This window comes from Globicephala melas, chromosome 12, assembly GCF_963455315.2.
Source record: "Globicephala melas chromosome 12, mGloMel1.2, whole genome shotgun sequence".
In the NCBI taxonomy this organism is placed as follows: Eukaryota; Metazoa; Chordata; class Mammalia; order Artiodactyla; family Delphinidae; genus Globicephala; species Globicephala melas.
This window is the reverse complement of record NC_083325.1, coordinates 59,075,174-59,095,034: the sequence shown is the minus strand read 5'-3', so window position 1 is coordinate 59,095,034 and position 19,861 is coordinate 59,075,174. Positions and strand designations below refer to the sequence as shown.

The 19,861-nt window shown below is 39.5% G+C and overlaps 1 protein-coding gene across 1 annotated transcript in view; it reads right to left on the bottom strand.

The window, feature by feature from the left end:
- Positions 1 to 4,896: 4,896 nt before the first annotated feature.
- CDKL4 (cyclin dependent kinase like 4) overlaps positions 4,897 to 19,861 on the bottom strand; it is a 55,895-nt gene continuing 40,930 nt past the window's right edge. Inside the window, 7 exon segments of the mRNA XM_060309283.1 lie at positions 4,897 to 5,972; positions 8,173 to 8,307; positions 10,565 to 10,621; positions 12,322 to 12,404; positions 13,840 to 13,991; positions 15,437 to 15,482; positions 16,595 to 16,685. Of these exon segments, the coding sequence (XP_060165266.1) occupies positions 5,871 to 5,972; positions 8,173 to 8,307; positions 10,565 to 10,621; positions 12,322 to 12,404; positions 13,840 to 13,991; positions 15,437 to 15,482; positions 16,595 to 16,685 (666 nt within the window). The 3' untranslated portion in view covers positions 4,897 to 5,870.

Genomic DNA, 19,861 nt, shown 5'->3' with positions numbered 1-19,861 from the left:
TAATAGCTGAGTTGAACAGAAATTAGGAGACAGAAATAGTTCTAACTTTTATTAAAATAAGCTAAAGAACATATTCAGGTTAAGTTATATATTCAAACATAAAGTCACCTAAGTAGTTAATCCCATCCTTAGGTTTTCCAAATATCTTAAGAAAAATTCTAAAAATATTATGTATATGTAACATAATACAGCTAAAACTGCTTTGTAGTGAATTGTTTCTTGGAGTATAAATTGCCATTATGCTAATTATCAGTGCTAATTGAAATATAGTTATAATTTCATGTGATTTGAAATGGACATGTTTTTATACAAATATGCTCTAAAATCTTAAGTAGACATACAACATCCTCAATATAACAATACTTAGAGATACAGTCAGTGACTATCGTTCATAATAGAAAAGAAGAATTTTAACTTTATAAATAGAAGTCATTTATATTCCTGTTAAATAGGATAACCAATTCTTGGCTTGATTATAAGCTTTAAACAATAAGTTAAGTATAAGGTTGACTGAGCCTGCGTCCCTGTTGTTGAAATATATAAAAGATATAATTCAGATCTATTTGTAGAATTCCATTAAGTTATCATTTACTGAAACTACTAAAAGTTTTACTGAAGTTAGAAATGTACGGAATGTTCTTTGCCTTAATGGTTATCTTAAATTAGTATTTCACAGCATATGTCATTTCCAAGCTAATTAGAGTTAGATTAAAACAGCAAAGAGTGATTACATATTAGTCTGCATTTTGGAAGAATACCTGTTTGATTTACATTAATTAAAATCCAGTGATAATTAGCTTTAAAATCCACTTTCGTTTATAACATTTAACCTCTGTTAGGTGGTTGTCTGTAAACTGCTATTGACTTGATAGAACTAGCAGGGGATGTTGTGTGTGTGTTTGTGTGAGTATGAAAGAAAGCAGGCGAGAGAGAGAGAGAGAGAGAGAGAGAGAGAAGGAGAATCTCCTTGCTCCTGGATAGATCATAAACAGCAAAATTTATCTTGATATTGTTAAACAATCTCTAGAAAGCCTCTTCTAGTGGGAGATATGTCCAGGACGCAAACACCATGTGCTATAGAGAATACAGAAGTTTAGAGCTGAAGGGGAGCCTAAAAAAAATCACCTCGTTTATCCACTCTCTTATTTTACAAATGAGAAAATGAAGGCAAAATAAAGTTACATGTTGTGACAAGGCTACACAGAGAGCTGCAAGCCAGGCCTAGAACCCAGTGGCCACTCGCAGACCAAATGATATTTCTATTATTCTCTAAACTACCACTCTTAAAGACTTCCAGTCTTCCGTTAAAACAAGAATGAAGTTGTTATCGATTCCAGTAGAAAACAAATACACACACATACCCAGAATATCACTTTAACTTGTGAGCGGCATTTTATCTTTGTCTTAACTATGTGCATTAGAAATTGGCATATTTGTGATTTAGCTAATACCTGATACTGACACTTCAATTTTTTTAAGATTTTTTTTTTTTTGGTGGGGTATGCAGGTCTCTCACTGTTGTGGCCTCTCCCGTTGGGAAGCACAGGCTCCGGACGCGCAGGCTCAGCGGCCATGGCTCACGGGCCCAGCCGCTCCGCGGCATGTGGGATCTTCCCGGACCGGGGCACGAACCCATGTCCCCTGCATCGGCAGGCGGACTCTCAACCACTGCGCCAGCAGGGAAGCCCCAATTTTTTCAAGATTTTACTGTTTGTAGAATTTTAGGATCATTCCTCTTCTGGTAGTATGTCTCAATTAAAAAAAAGATTTTTTTTCTTTCGGAGAACTCTGTGCTGTTCAGGTTGTTCCAAAACCAGGATTGGAAATCCTGGTGGCGACAAATGACTAAGAAAGTGTCTTTTTGAAAAATTGCAATTCTGTGGCAAGTATGCTAAAGGACCATACAACATCTTCGGAATTGAAAATGTTTTCATCTTATTAAAAATAACATATTAATTTTCTTACGTCTTGTATTTTGGGGAATCTGCAAGAGCACCAAAGAAGAGTGAGACAGCTACCCGAGAAGAAGGACAATCTCCCTGATCACCTCTTCATTCCCTGTTTGGGAGCTTTGCTGTTACCCTTTACTCAATCATCTCCCTAATCCAAAGCATTCAACAGTTGCCTCTTGAACACCGCTTTTTAATGATTCAGTCTAGTTAAAACAATCTTCAAAAAGTGACCCCTCAAGGGCTTTGTGATTGCAGCAAGTCAGAACAATCACATTCAGGTATCACCGGGACTGAAACAGAGACCAAAGACAGAGTCTGAGCAAACAGGCCTACGGGGCTGACACAAGCTGAATCAAATGTCCTTTCTACGGTGCACTTCCTTCCCCCCCACCCCCGAAGGAGCACGAGTACTAAGAATGAGGTCTGCACTTTTAATTCTCTGTAAAGTGCTCTGTGAAAGAAAGAAAGAAAGGAAAAAAGAAAAAAGGAATGGAGGGAGGGAGGGAGGGAGAAAAGGAAGGAAGGAGGAAAGAAAGAAAGAAAGAAAGAAAGAAAGAAAGAAAGAAAGAAAGAAAGAAAGAAAGAAAGAAAGAAAAGGGAAAAAGAAAGAAAGAAGGGAGGAAGGGAGGGAAGGAAGGAAGGGAGGGAGGGAGGGAGGAAGGAAGGAAGGAAGGAAGGAAGGAAGGAAGGAAGGAAGAAAGAAAGAAAGAAAAAGCAAGCAAGCAGCTTAGAGATTCCCAGATACACGTGTGTGGGAAGTCTGAGGAAACCAGGGAGCCAAGAGGTCTCATTTAGGCGGAGAAAAGGAGTATTTAGGTGGCGTCACTCACCATGACAGTGTAGCATTTGGACAGCACCAGGAAAGAGCTCTATAAATAAATTAAAAAGCCTGGAAGCTGGCACGGGTGAGACAAGTCCCAGGTAAGCCAGAAACTGTGCAAGACTGTAAAAGGAAACGCATGATTATAGAATCGCATGAGCCTCTGCACAGAGCCTGGGGCAAGCCTTTTTGCTGAGGATAACTTTTACAAAAGTCATTACTTAATTTGGGCACAAGTGCAACTGTCTTCCATGTGGCTGAGAAATGCGAGGGAATTTGTGAAGTACGGAGGTGAGAAATACGCACTTCGAAAGGAGTCTCACTTTGAGACATGTGCCCCTGAGTGATACAGGCAGCTGTAGTGCTCCGGGGCCTGGGCCACCCAGAGAGAGATAAGTATGCAAATGTCAGCAGAAGATTCCTTTTCTTCAAGCTAATATGACTGCACCGGAACATTTTCCTAAGCATTAGATGCTTTCCCCTCTCCTCTCCTCAGTGATACCTAAACGATGGATTTGTCTAAGGAAAAAAATTGAGAGAAATGCTAGTTTGAATTGATTCTTAAATGTAAGCAAAAATTAAGGGAAGACAGTCACCCTACCAACCCCTGTCCAAAACTCCACTGTTGTTTGAAGCACAGTTATAAAATGGATAATGGAGTCTTGTGCTGTCTTCTTAATACCTGCATATATGTTTGTGTATGTGTGTGTGTATATATATATTTTACTGGGTTGGCCAAAAAGTTCATTCTGGTTTTATCGTCAGATGTTATGGAAAAACCCAAACAAACTTTTGGCCAACCCAATATATATATATATATATATATAGTCTATATGTGTATATACATTTAGGAAAGCTGGAGCAGCATGCGTGGTTTGGCAATAAGAAGGCTTCAATGATAAAAGCACTATGAAAGCTAAAAAGAAATTTTTAATCAATGTTGTCTTTTATCTTTTATTTCTCATTGCCCTTGCACCTTTGGTATCATCTTATTAAAAATGCAAGAAACATACAAATCTGAAGAGGCACATTCTGATAAAAAGATGAAAATAAAGAAGATCCTAGCAGCTTATATTCACACTGAGTACGTTAAATGGCTAAATAAGCCCACTTAAAATATCCTTCCAGTGAGCAAGAAACTATTGTTTAGATGCCATAATTCCTTAATAAAGAGATGCACCCTGGGCTTCCCTGGTGGCGCAGTGGTTGAGAGTCCGCCTGCCGATGCAGGGGACAACAGGTTCGTGTCTCGGTCCGGGAAGATCCCACATGCCGCGGAGCGGCTGGGCCTGTGAGCCATGGCCCCTGAGCCTGTGCGTCCGGAGCCTGTGCTCTGCAACGGGAGAGGCCACAACAGTGAGAGGCCCGCGTACCGCAAAAAAAAAAGAGAGATGCACCCAAGTAACTGAATGAGACTCTCTGGAAGTTTACAGAGCCATATTTATATGTGCAACAGACTTTTAGAGATGAACGTAAGGTGGAACTGTGTTTTCGTAATAACAATTTATGCTTGGTGCCTTGGTGCCAAATACAAAGAATTTCTGGAATTATGCATAATTCACAAAATCTGACAATGTTCAGGTAAGCATGCCAAACCCAGGAGCAGAAAAAATTTAATGAAATAATCTTAATATTTATTGATAGAGACATCACTATTTTGTGCCTTAAGCCAGACAGTGATGATAGACAGCCTCATGCTATTATTTTACATGAGTTCCTTGCTAGCAAACTAAAAGTACTTTCAAACAGTCTGTATCATTTTTAGATGTCCAGGATAAAAGGCATCTTACTGTGATGCTTCAAAATTTATAATTATAAACATATATTTACATATATGTATGTATGTGTGTGTGTGTGTGTGTCAAGTTTACTTGGGAAAATATCTCAACATAAATTCAGCTCACTTATTTTTTTTATTTTTTGCGGTACGCAGTCCTGTCACTGTTGTGGCCTCTCCCGTTGCAGAGCACAGGCTCCGGACGCACAGGCCCAGCAGCCATGGCTCACGGGCCCAGCTGCTCCGCGGCATGTGGGATCTTCCCGGATCGGGGCACGAATCCGCGTCCCCTGCATCGGCAGGCGGACTCTCAACCACTGTGCCACCAGGGAAGCCCTCAGCTCACTTATTGAGGTGTTTTGTTTGTCTGTGTCTTTTTGGATAAGAGACACAAAATGAAGTTAATTGAATGATAATCTTCCTGCTCTCGTGTTTACAAACTTGACCTGACCATGATGCCCGAGTGTAGGGCTGCACAAGTTTATAGAGGCTATGGATGCAAATGTTTGGAAGAGAGTGTTGACAATGCAGAAAATACACCCAGGAGGACAGGTTTAGGTACTGAGATGATTTAGTCAGGAGGAGAAAAGGATAAGGAACTGTGATGCACCAAAGGAGAGCAGTAGAGTCAGCAGTCAATTACCTTAGGGCATGATGTCACAAGGATGGTAATTCCTTGCAGTTCATCCACTATTTTCTATGTAAATGTATGGCATGTTCTCTAGCTAGCTTTAAAAATAGAATTGTCAATGTCTTATGAGACAGAGAAAGTAGAGTCTGCCCTGGAATTAAGGGATAAACCTAGATGACATTTCAAGGTTCCCTTACTACACCAATAAAAAAACACAAAATAAAACACCAGCATTACTCAACAGACCTGGTTACAATAAGAGTGAATTAAAATGCAGAAACATAATGCTATTCCTTACACAAACAACAGCTAGGCAAGCTATTTGATACTGCTCTAAGACAGTATGTGGTCAGCTGAAGCAAGATGATAAATGTAAATCTTTCTCATAAATCAAAGTATAAGCTCACAAATTCTCGATACACATTGCTTCTAGAGGGGCTGCTCTGATGAAATTGAAAATGTCTTCTCCATATGTGCAGGTTCAGACTTTGTAACATTTAAAGAAAATGTTCTAAAAGATAAAGTTGGCATGTAAAAAGCATGGGCAGAGGAATCAGTAATGATCAGAGCAAAACAATTCTAGAAAGCATCTTAATTTTCATATGGCTCATTTGCATTTGAAACACTGAGAATCCCTATTCCTCTGGTACAAAAATGTGTACCTATTAAATTACTTTCCACTTGAAAGAACTATATGTTTGGAAGATGATCGAATTTTAACTGGAAGACTTGTTTTCTTCCATCAGGTGTGGGGGAGATGTGGCTTCCTGGTATGAGATGCAACAGTTGATTCTAATAGCAGAACAAGACAAAAATAGGAAAGTAAATTGAAAATAATTCTTATTGGTACAGTTTGATTTAAAGGTGATAAAACAAAAAGGATACACATGGTGCAAAGATGTCAAAAGACATCAATTTTTAAAATTAAACAGGGTTACTTTTTCCAAAAATTGTGATTCTCTGATACTTGAAAATTTGTTTCTATGATTTACTCTAGGATGCTCAGAGATGTACTATGATTTATTTCAATAAACTCATTTATGAGTATTTAGTCAGGGTTTAAAAGATAGATGTCCACCAGCTATTAAACAATAATTCTAAGAGTCTACATTCTACCCATCTCAAATTTTCAATTTTGGGTATTAATTTTAGGATACTGGCAGAACAGCAAAGATTTAAAACCTCTTTACTATCAACTTTAAACAATATTTAGTCTTCGGGAAATTGCTGGTTATCCACTCAGAGATACAGAAACTAAGAGCTAGGTAGAAATTTGAACTTACAAAGTGAAACCACACTATATGAAAAGATCTTTATGAATTTTTAGTTTATTTTCTGATATGGTAAAATGTCTAGGAAAGAGGTGTGTCCTCAGAAAGAAAACCAGAACTTTAAAGACATCCCTGTCTTTCTCTTGGCCTTGCTCTCTATGGACTTCACCTGGAGGAGGGAGGCGGCTAGGCATGGTCTCATGGTGAGGGCTCTGGTGGGGCTAGCACATAGAGATGGACAGGATGCAGATGGTTAAGCACGGAGAACATGACATCGTCTTTGTAAATGACATTCTCTAAGTGCATGCTGCTCTTGGTGTTTCTTTTCTTTCTGTTGTCTTGGGTCTTTGGGAAGGCCTTCTGTAAAGTCCCTGATCTGTATCAGCTGGGCCACAAAGTATTAAAGGGCAGCACAGCTGTGAACTGGAGACTTAAAGGGAGAGCAGCGTTCTCACCCACCTGGAGGTGAGCGTGGTGGAAAGTGGATTAGGGACCAAGATGCAGGATGGATCAGGGCCGCCATCCACCCTCCTAGGACAAAGCTGGGGAAGTTGGTGAGATGTTTTTGAGGGGACAGTGTTTTTACACAAAATTCACACTGTATTTCAAATTGCTGCCTCAGACTCATTTGAACAAACCCTAATTTTTTGGTTATTTAAGTAAACTCTATTGGGCTTAACTTGCAAACATGTAACTTGAACAGTTAAAGGTAAAATGACCTACGTAATACAAATTTGGATATTTATTTTGGATAAAGATTTTGGATACATCTTTCTCTCCCAACAAACTTCTATTTTAACTATTGAAAGAGACCACTTTCTTCCTTTATGGTAAAGATGCTAATGAGAAAATAAATGAACAAAAAAGTAGATCAGAGGTGGAGGATTAAGCAAATGCAAAATGTGACAATTGTCAGTTTCTGAAAAATGGAAAATTACCATCTTGGCTTATTAATAAGCAATGTTCACCTACTTATTTATTTGGATAATATTTATTAAGTACCTTTGATGTAACAGACATTGTTTTAGGTGCTGGGGATACAGGTGAGGAGAAAAAAATCCAACCTCAAAGAAACCTACTTTCATGGAGTTTATGTTTTAACTTCAGAGTTTTGCAAGTAAATGGTAGTTGCCTAATAAGCTACAGAATCAGTGTTCGTCTTTATATTCACTGTATTATTCTACAATATTGGAACATTTTAGGACAGGATATGGTTCTCAGATATCTGAGTTTCAGCTCTTTGTATCTGTCCAAAGCTTGCCCTTGGCTACCAGGAAAAGCCTAGGAAAGGCAGACTAAGGTGCCTGCCACAGGTGAAAAGACAGAAGAGTCAAGTTTCCTTTACTGGGCATCTGGAGGCTACAGAAGGTACCGGGATTCTTCCATAATGCTGGTCAAACTCAGTTCTGCTGTAATTGGGGCTTACTTGTTTAAAACTGTTGTGTTTTGGGTACATGACCTGGCAGGGGGGATATTGAATCAGTGTAAGAAAAGAATTGTGCAATAACTTAAGTGTATTTGGAATAAGATTTTGTGACAATCTGTATATTTTCATAGTTTTATGGTTTTATGACATCAATCACCAATATTTATTAGACAAACAAATACAACTAAACCAGTGCAAAGAGAAGATCTTGGTGCCCGCCTAGTCTCACTTTGAAAGGTAGAGAAGGAAAATAAAGAATCATTTTTATAGCACTTTAACTTTTGAATGGAGGTACCTGCTGACATCTTCTGTTTCTTCCTTCAATACATGCTTTTCTTTTAATTTGGTCCTCTTGAAAAGAATCAAAGTTGGGGCTCTCCAGGAGTTGGGCACAAGTTAACCTGTCATCTGGATTCATCCTCAGACACTCCTATGGAAGACGGGAAGAGCAAAGAAGATATTAAAAGAGGAGCCTGTTTTGTTACTGTGCCCAAAAACTCTGAATAACAACTTGGTAGAGCAAATACGAGTTTAGAAAATCTTCAAGTTTGTATATTATCCAGTACTTGGAACTTGTTAATAACTGGAATTGCTCTTCTTTTGCCCTTTCAAAGTCTTTTGAGGGTAGATTTGATGAACATTCAATGTCTCAAAGGGGGTAAATGTAGGTCAGGTGCGTTTCACCAATGACATTTCTTTATCACTTGTCAAAGCAAATAGTTTGTAGGGCTCCACAAAATGTGGTCCCTAGGCCAGCTACATCAGCATCACCTGGGAACTTGCTAGAAATACAAATTCTTCGGTCCAACCCCAGGCCTACTGAATCAAAAGCACTGGGGGTGGGGCCCAGCAATCTGTGTTTAACAAGCCTTCAGGGTGGATCTAATACCTGTTCAAGTTTGAGAAGCCACCTGAGAATGGATTGGGCTTACAGGGCTTGACCTACCCTCCACCAACCCCTCGGGGGGGGGGGGGTTGCTAAATTGCAGGCGGGTCAGAACAACCTGTCCAGAACAAGGCTGGAGAATTAGACTTCCAGGACAGGGCCTGCAGAGTGCTGGGTTAGGGCAAGTCAGAGCAGTGAGACAGGTAGAAGGCAGGTGAGGTCCAGTGGAGCAGTGGTAAGGGCAGTCTGAGAGCTCAGAGGTGTCGGCCTCTGAGTCTCAGGGGGACTCATACTGAAGGAATCCAGCACCCTGGATAGCACCTGGGTAGTGACCAGCGCTAGCACAAAGGCTGGTCTACAAAGTTGACTCTAGGTCATCCAGATGGCTCTACTTTCTAGATCAGAAGAGTTTCAAACTGGGCTGCTTATCATAATCACCTAAGGGGAGGCTTAACGATACAAATTCCAAGGTCCTATTCATAGAGATTCTGCTTCTGTAAATCTGAGGTTATTTATTGGAATGTATATTTTTAAAAAGCTCATTCTGATGAGTAGTCATTCTGATCAGTGGTATGGAAGTCATTGCTATAAATATAACTTAATTGGTTGTTAAAGATAGATACTGATACTAGTATCTCCATCCCTATACCACTAAAGGCTTTCAGCGTCCACACTGAATGGAAGAGGCACACTTTCTAGCATGGCCTCAGTTGGTCAAGCATGAATGGCATACTGGTCATAGATGAGTTTCTTCTGCTTTTTATTAGAATTGGTCCTTTGTTTGACTATCTCTTTTGGCCCTGGTACAGGGGCTATATTTGGTGTCTGCATGGTTCTGATTTTGCCTGATCTTCTACTGATGTTTTTAAAATGCAATTTAAAATTTTAGTTAATCCAGTGTATCCAAACTGTTATCAGTTCAACATGTAATATTTTAAAAACTATTAATGAAATATTTTATATTCTTTTTTAAAGTAATTTTCATAGAAATATAGTACATCTCAATTCTAATCAGCCATATTTCAAGTGCTCAATAGTAACATGTAACTAGTGGCTACCATATTGGACAGCACAGTTCTTTTTATTTTTAAAATTTTTATTTTATTTATTTTTAACATCTTTATTGGAGTATAATTGCTTTACAATGGTGTGTTAGTTTCTGCTTTATAGCAAAGTGAATCAGCTATACATATATCCCCATATCTCTTCCCTCTACAGCACAATTCGTTTTTTTTTTTTTTTTTTTTTTGTGGTACACGGGCCTCTCACTGTTGTGGCCTCTCCCGCTACGGAGCACAGGCTCCGGACGCACAGGCTCAGCGGCCATGGCTCACGGGCCCAGCCGCTCCGCAGCACGTGGGATCCTCCCGGACCGGGGCACGAACCCGTGTCCCCTGCATCGGCAGGCGGACTCTCAACCACTGCGCCACCACGGAAGCCCTACAGCACAATTCTTGATCTTCAAATTTAAGGAGTACATTTATCCTCATAAATTTCCATAGTCTTGAATATACTGACTTAACAGTCAAATTTCCTAATGAATGCAGAAGTATGGTCTTCATCATGGCAGACCTTAATTATACTCTTTCATCTTCTACTAATTTTAATGGATATGTTAGAAAGATTACTGTTTAAACCACTGATGTTCCTTTAACTGTAATTATTTTACAGTTCCTTAACTGTTTCAATGACTACATTTTTACCTTGGCATTATTTGCCCTACTGTCCACCCCGCCTAGAGTTACCAGCTTCAATCATTATGACTTGCAGTCAATAATGGTTATAATTGATGCTTAGGTACCTTCATGAAATTCAAAGCCACAGGATGCACATCTGAGAACTTTTCTTCAAAAGTTTCCTAAAAAACAAAGTAAAGCATTTCAATGTTACCTAACAACAAAGTAATGGATATTTTAAATATATTAGCATTAAGAATACTTTGGAGAAAGACCCCCTAGTAGGTTAGATTTTGAAGATTTTTTAAATTCATATTTTTACATAATTTTACACTACTGTATAGTGTATTGGGAAAAATTGAAGCTATTAACTTCACGGTGTTTTGCAATTAGTGTTTGGTAAATGTTCGTGCTAAATGTCCCCTTCTGAAATCCTACAACAGTACCCTAATATCTACTTATAGGGATGCCTGATCTACTTACAGAAATGCTTTGAGCATTAATGAAAATACACTGAGCTGCATAATTAAGAGCACTACGGAAAGCAACAGAATGATGAACACAATATTCAGAATAGTAAGGGGGGAAGAGAATGGGATTGAGGAAGAGTACATGGGGAGTAAGAAGCTTCCAAGTCAATGGCAATATTCTCCTTCCTTAACTAGGCAGCAGGTACATGTGAATTTGTTGTATTTTAGTCTTTAAATCAAACATGTTATATAAATAATCTTTTGTAATTCAACCTCTAGACTTGTAATTCAACTTTTAACCTCTTATTGTATTTGTTAAAAGCCTTAACAAATATACTAAAAAAGAAATCCAGTACATAAATCAAGGTATTATACGAAATAAATTTAAGATGAACAGGGTGTTTAGAGAAGTTGGGACCACCTGAATCTGATGGTTCACAGGTGCCATAAATCATGACCTGGCTTAGCAGACTCTCCCCACCTCCAGCACAGCTGGAGCGTGGCACAGGCTTCCCCTGACCGTCCTTTCATTCTACAGGCAGAATCTAGATCATACAGAGTTTTAAAGATCATAGCCCAAACTTAGGTAACACAGACAGGAAATCAATGACTACAGAGAGTAAGAGGGTCAAGTAGTCATTGGTAGATTCCCACAAAAAGGCAAAGACCACAGGAAGAGTGCAGAGGTGATCATTGTGGTTTGCAGTTTTGATTTGGATACAACGAGGATCATTTTGTGGAATGACCTTCCATGTGGAAATATATGTTGTGAAAAAATAGTTTCTATTGATTTGAGCTTTGTGTCAGAAGCTGAAGAAAATAGAGAATGCATTTTTTTTTCAAAATAGAGACAACTATGGTAAGTACTGTTTATGAGAAAATAATTATTTCAGGGCAAGGTACCAGAGTGTTTTGATTAAAAGGATCACGGGGGCTTCCCGGGTGGCGCAGTGGTTGAGAGTCCGCCTGCCGATGCAGGGAACACGGGTTCGTGCCCCGGTCCGGGAAGATCCCACATGCCGCGGAACGGCTGGGCCCGTGAGCCATGGCCGCTGAGCCTGTGTGTCCGGAGCCTGTGCTCCGCAACGGGAGAGGCCACAACAGTGAGAGGCCCACATACTGCAAAAAAAATAATAATAAAAAAATAAAAGGATCACGGTATTTATGAAGGAACTAAGCATACTTTCACTTCCAAATTTAAAATTGAACTAATCTTTGAATACATAGGGCAAGTAAACTTTTAAAGCATTCTCCTGGTTCATTTTATGTAGTTTTTACATAGTTTTTTTGACCTGTGTCAGTGTGTCGTAAGGAAAACAGGAGCCCAAAGCACAAACATTAAAGAAGAAACAAGTACCCCTTTAAAGAAAGTAGCAACACAAATAACAAAACACCAGAATCGAGCAATTTACCATATCTTCTGGTTCAGGAATACTGATGCCATGGAAAAATTGGTTACTTTTAAAGATAGATTGATGTCTTGGGATTAGTTTTCCTGTTAAATACAAACCACATAACTCATGAAAAATTTACTAAAAGTAACATAATGCTTAAATGGTTAACTTCTGAGGTCCAGATGTGAAAGAAATACTGAGCCTGATCATTCCCTCCAGATTTGGGAGGAATGGGTCATTGCAAAAACATACCTTCTCAGGTAAGGTCAATGCTCCCAAGGAACTCTCTTTGCCACACATGGTTTGGTCTGCCATTCAGCCGCCACCAGAAGAGGAGGTAAGCAAGTGGTCTGGAGGGCTTTACACATATGCTCCCATTTAATCTCATAACCATCTCACAATTGTCGCTATTTTTCATTTATACTGTCCCAGTCAGAGAATGAGGCTCAGAGGTTTGATCAGCTGTCTAAAGTCACACGGCCATTAGGTGACAGACCCAGGATTCAGACTCGTCTGTCTAACATCTGCCTAATGTAAATTTCCACAACCTTGCAGGAAATCAATTAAACAGCAGAAGCTTAAGGTGTGGCCTGTAGTGATACTCTACCCCACACTTTTCATGCTGCGGAATTCTCCAGCAGAATGTGTTGGGACCACACAGGGAATTGCATCAGACCAGACAGCAGTAGTTCCCTTGCCCAGCAGCCATGCTGCCAGGAGAGCCCATGGGAAGGGATTAATAAACACCCATCACTTTGTTTCCATCCATGCTGCTGGCGTAAAGCTGCAGCTGATCTTTTGGGTTATGTTCTCTTCCAACCAGGTGGAAGTAGACAAGGGCTGAGGACGCTGCATCGTGATGAAAGCTCATGAAAGAGAGCATTTGAGTCCATTCTTATTCTGCACTTAACTAGTTGTAGGGCTTTAGGCCACTCATGGAAGCTCCCAGAGCCTCAGTTTCCTCATTGGTAAAACCAGGCACAATGAAAAATGTTATAATGTCCTTAATGGGCTTTTCTTAAGACTGAAAGAGATGGTGTGTGTGAAAGTAATTTGTAAATTCTTAAGTATAAAGAAGCAGATTTGAGGAGTGGCAACAGAGGCTGTATAGCCTGCAAAACCTAAAATATTTACCATTTGGCCCTTTATAGAAAAAGTTTGCTGACCCCTGTGCTAGAGGAAAGGGGAAAATTCCTCTTTTACAGAGGATAGAAAGTGCATTTGAGTAAATATCTTTAGAGTAAGCTCTATGCAGCTGACTCATACCCTTAGCCCTATCTTAGGCTGATAAGGTAAGTAAATGTATAGTTTATTCCACGGCTAATTGACTTGACTTGGAAAGGCATCTGAAAACTCCTCACTGACACAAGTTATGGCTCCACACATTGAGAAAAGGGTTGGGCTTTGGCTACAACCCAGACCAGCCATCCTGAGTAGCACTTTGGAGAAGAAAGAAAGGTCTTATTGTTCATTACAGTGACATACCACTACTATAACACTTTAGCAACTCTGTAAGCCATAAAATGCCACTTATACCCAGTGTTCTGATTATCAGATACAGTTGGGCCACATCTGATTTTCTAGGCCACAGTGGCTGGCCTGTCAGGAGCTCTGCAAAAACGCAACCGGTAGCCCATACGTCGACTGAAGAACCATAGTGGGTATCTACCACAAGAAGTTCAGGAGAGGCAGGAATGTACAGTGGAGAAAGGACAGCCTCTTCCATAAGTGGTGCTGGGAAAACTGGACAGCTACATGTAAAAGTATGAGATTAGATCACTCCCTAACACCATACACAAAAATAAGCTCAAAATGGATTAAAGACCTAAATGTAAGGCCAGAAACTATCAAACTCTTAGAGGAAAACATAGGCAGAACATCTATGACATAAATCACAGCAAGATCCTTTTTGACCCACCTCCTAGAGAAATGGAAATAAAAACAAAAATAAACAAATGGGACCTAATGAAACTTCAAAGCTTTTGCACAGCAAAGGAAACCATAAACAAGACCAAAAGACAACCCTCAGACTGGGAGAAAATATTTGCAAATGAAGCAACTGACAAAGGATTAATTTCCAAAATTTACAAGCAGCTCAATAACAAAAAAACAAACAACCCAATCCAAAAATGGGCAGAAGACCTAAATAGACATTTCTCCAAAGAAGATATACAGACTGCCAACAAACACATGAAAGAATGCTCAACATCATTAATCATCAGAGAAATGCAAATCAAAACTACAACGAGATATCATCTCACACCAGTCAGAATGGCCATCATCAAAAAATCTAGAAACAATAAATGCTGGAGAGGGTGTAGAGAAAAGGGAACACTCTTGCACTGCTGGTGGGAATGTGAATTGGTTCAGCCACTATGGAGAAGAGTATGGAGGTTCCTTAAAAAACTACAAATAGAACTACCATATGACCCAGCAATCCCACTACTGGACATATACCCTGAGAAAACCAAAATTCAAAAAGAGTCATGTACCAAAATGTTCATTGCCACTCAATTTACAATAGCCTGGAGATTTAAACAAGCTAAGTGCCCATCATCGGATGAATGGATAAAGAAGATGTGGCACATATATACAATGGAATATTACTCAGCCATAAAAAGAAACGAAATTGAGCTATTTGTAATGAGGTGGATAGACCTAGAGTCTGTCATACAGAGTGAAGTAAGTCAGAAAGAGAAAGACAAATACCGTATGCTAACACATATATATGGAATTTAAGAAAAAAAATGTCATGAAGAACCTAGAGTTAAGACAGGAATAAAGACACAGACCTACTGGAGAACGGACTTGAGGATATGGGGAGGGGGAAGGGTGAGCTGTGACAAAGCGAGAGAGAGGCATGGACATATATACGCTAACAAACGTAAGGTAGATAGCTAGTGGGAAGCAGCCGCATAGCACAGGGAGATCAGCTCGGTGCTTTGTGACCGCCTGGAGGGGTGGGATAGGGAGGGTGAGAGGGAGGGAGATGCAAGAGGGAAGAGATATGGGAACATATGTATATGTATAACTGATTCACTTTGTTATAGAGCAGAAACTAACACACCATTGTAAAGCAATTATACCCCAATAAAGACGTTAAAAAAAAAAAAAAAAAAGAAGTTCAGGAGCTCGGTACCATCTTGTAGCGACATAATCAGTGTAGGCATCTCCTGGAACTGCAAATGCATCAGTCAGATCAGGTGGGTCACATTCTCCCAAGAGAGGAGCTACTCCCAAGAGCAGTCAGGCATTCAGATCAGCTTTAGTAATTCTCAGAAGCCACGATACTCCTAACAGTTCATGCAGTGAGGCACTAATCGAGTAAACAGTACTCAGATAGTAAATTCACCTTCCCCATACTATGTATAAAATAGATAAGCAATATACTGTACAGTACAGGGAATTACACCCGTTGTCTTGTAATAACCTATAATGGAGTATAATCTGCAAAAATACTGGATCCCTATACTGTACACCTGAAACTAACATAATATTGTAAATCAACTATATACTTCAATTAAAAAACATTCAACTTCCAAAGGTACCTTAGCTAGTTAACATCTATATAATCCTAAAAAGAGAGGACCGGGGCGAGGGGGTAGGGAGAATTTCTACAGTGTAACTTCAAGTATAAACCAGCCTCCCAATGCATTGTCAAGTCACCTGTGTTTGGGTCCTATCAGGATATTGATTATGTGTATGCCCCCCGTGCAGTGTACCTGTTGTTAATGCATGTTTTTTGCCTGGTGCACAGCTCTAGATTCAAGGAGACGTCATTATTTGTCCCCCTTTCCCTTGGTTCCTCCCTCTCTGGGATGACTTCTTTTTTCTCAGCACTGTCTCTGAATCCTCTCTGTCATTTTCTGTTTACTCTCCTAGTCTCATCAGCTCCACAAAGTTTTTCCCAACCACTCTAGACCACGTTAACATCTCCCTCCAGGGAACCATCTGCCCTTTCGCTTTAGTACTTTATTGCCTGTCATCTTGTATTATTCTTTTGTTTCTTTTACTTCAGATTATAAGTGCATGAAGACCAGAAATGCATCTTGTAGTTCTTTTCCTTTCCTATGGGACAAAGTACATAAATGTGACATCCAATAAATTGTAGTTGATTGGATGGAGGTGAAGTGTGAACTGATGTACTGACTAAAAGGTTACAGTGAAATTTCCCTTTTTGAATAATAACAATATAACAATCAGCATACATTCAGTATCTAAAGTAAGAATTTTAACTGTATCATTTCATAATCATCTGAATTGGATAAGTTAGCAAAAAATTGCTACTTACTCAGCATTCGTGCAAACCCAAAGTCACAGATCTTGATTATTCCTTGCTTAGTTATTAGAATATTTTCAGGTTTTACATCTCTGTGAATACACTGTAAGAAAATATTTAATTATTTCCCCGAGTCATCAAGACAACGAAGCATAATGAATACTTAACTATTAGTTTATATGATAAACAAAGCCTGTGAGATAAACACAAATACGGTTTTCCTTCATTTTTCTAAAAACTTAAATTGCCATTTTTTTCATTTGTAAATCTTATACCAAAAGAAAAAAAAGTTACTATATTAGGAAAGAAATTAAAATAATTATTGGATAGGAAAACTGAAAAAAATATTTTTGAGAAGGCAGTATCATATAATTATTTTTTCCACTTTTTACTGAGCCCTATTTAAACAGTAAGAGGTAAAACCCTGAATGAGACAACAAGGTCCTACTGTATAGCACAGAGAACTATATTTAATATCCTATGATAAACCATAATGGAAAAGGATATAAAAAAAGAATATATATATATGTATAACGGAGTCACTCTGTTGTACAGCAGTAATTAACACAACCTTGTAAATCAAGTAGGAGGTAACCCTGAACGAGGTAACACTCAGAGTGCTCCTAATAAGAACGGCTGCCCCCCAAGAATCACAATGCAGGTTGCACAAATATTGCAGATTGGAGAAACTGGAAAAACGTTTGAATGACAGCAAAAACAAAATTCATTAGAGTGACCATCTTATTTATCATCCAGCTCTATTAAGGATGTGTGAAAGGGAGCTCTATTAATTACTACGCGAGGACAACAGCCCACAACTGTCCTGGGCAAGCTGGGATGTAACGGTCACCTATTAACAAGAGATACCAAATATTTGGCCTCAGGGGATGAGTATTCCCAACTAATCTGCAACCATTAACAGCTTTCTTGAAACGTGACCACAGGATGCTGTTGGAGTTGCCCCTGGGAGAGCGGGTCACCAGCGGGAGGCATTCTCCCCTCCGAGTCCTCTATGTGTGGAGAGCTTACAGCTTGCTGCAACACCCCAGGACCCTGAGTGAAGCAGGTGCTCCTTCCTGGATATGAGCGGGCTAAGCTGGGGGTGTGGGTGAAGGTGGGCTGAGTGAGCCCCACTCACTATTAGTCCAGAAATGGCTATTCCATGCTGTGGATGCCCCAGGAGAAAACAACTCAGGCCCTATTCTTCAGAACTTCAGCTTTCCAGGTTATCCTCCCTCCAAACAAGCACGCAGATAAAAATGATGTTGCTCTTCTTGTACAACTCAGCCCTCATGCAGAGCTCTGAACTCTTCAGAGCACTTCTACATGAATTAGTTCATCCTTGCAACAATCCTGTGATTGCAGGTGGCTACCGACGGTCTCCGGATTAAGTACCACAACAATCAGCTCTTTCTGCCTCACTTCTCTGTTGTGCTGTCAGTCTCTTGAAGTATTCCTGTCAAATTGACAATTTTGAAATAATTTTTTTCTTCTATAATAGCTATCTAAAAAGAGAAAATGTTGAACCTTAAATTCATTTTGGGTCACAAAAACGGCACTGGTACTAGAAGCTTGTTTGTATTGTCTCAATTACTGTCAACTGTCTCATAATTTGTACAACCAGCAGTTAGAAGAAACTTTTTAAGGCCTCTTAAAAGTCCTAAGGCCCTAGATATTAATTTTTAAAAATACATTGTTATAATATAGGCCAGCATAGTTTTCATCCTACCTTTTAAAGCAACACAGTTATAAAAACTGGATTAACACTTTGCATCATATTCACCTATAATAATTAGTGATTTAATAAGAATAGGTTACATCCCTCAGGTGAGTTTGCATCGGATTCTAAAATTTCTGTACTATATGTGTCATTACTAAGTAAATGGACTTACATTGATACCTGTCTATTGGCCTATTTAAATATGCAAATCCATGTGAAATTTACAGCTACTTATTTTCCAACCAAAACATACAAAGGCAATGAAGTATTGAAGAATACTGAAAAAATTTTTAGTGTAATGCAGGTAACAGAAGTTACAAATAAGAAGCTACAGCGGGTTCGTGCCCTTGTCTGGGAAGATCCCACATGCTGCAGAGCGGCTGGGCCCGTGAGCCATGGCCGCTGAGCCTGCGCGTCCGGAGCCTGTGCTCCGCAACGGGAGAGGCCACAACAGTGAGAGGCCCGCGTACCACAAAAAAAAGGATAGATGGAGTATTATATAATAGAAGAAAGAAAAAGAGAGTAAAAATCACTGGAACAGTAAGAAGCAGAGTGTGGAGAACAGAAGATGCTTAGACATACAGCATTCACTTTCTCCACTGCAAAGCTGCACTCAGTGCAAACTCTGTAATGCCTCTCGCAATCAGCTTATTTTCCACCTAAGAGCAATAACTTGCAAGTCAGTGTAACCAAAACACTTTGATAAACTTGGGTATCATACACAGCTTTTAGCAAACATTGCTTAAACTGGGTTATTGCAGCTGATGCGCAATCTCATTTTTACAATCTCAAAAGCCAGCAAGAAGAGGTATTCATGGTATTTTAAACCTGACCCTTAATTTTAGGAATCATCTCCGGAAGCTTCCCTACTAGAAGCTGCTTCTTTATATAGCCTGAATGGACATCTGAGAAGGTTGTTCTTTGAGCCTTACGGATGGATACTCATAATGAGAGAGGAAAGGAACCTCCTCCCTGACAACTAAGTCATTGATATCAACAAGATGATGATGGATGTTACAGCCAGACATACTCGTATTTTGGAAGTCACTGTAATTTTGTCATTTTGACATGAAGTTCCTTTTTTTTTTTGGCTGTGCCGTGTGGCTTGCAGGATCTTAGTTCCCTAACCAAGGATCAAACCCGGGCCCACGGCAGTGAAAGCACAGAGTTCTAACCACTGGACCTCCAGGGAATTCCCAGACATGAAGTTGTTTTTCTCTAATCGATACGTCAAATATATAAAAATTCATGAGTTGACAATGATGCTAAATGGTCACTTTAGTTACCTCAATCTAGCCATATTATAGGGTAAAAAAAGAACAAAATGAGTAGGTATTTTCATAAGTCCAGTGCTTCTCAAAATTTAATGTGCACATGAATCACCTGGCGATCTTGTTAAAATGCAGATTCTGAGTCAGATCTGAACGGGCCTGAGAACCTGCATTTCTAATGAGCTCTCAGGTGATCTCTACAAACCACACTTTGAGTAGCAAGGCCTTAATCCCTTACTACCGTAACCTTCCTTTCTTGGTAGGATCACCACTCTGGAGATGAAAAGG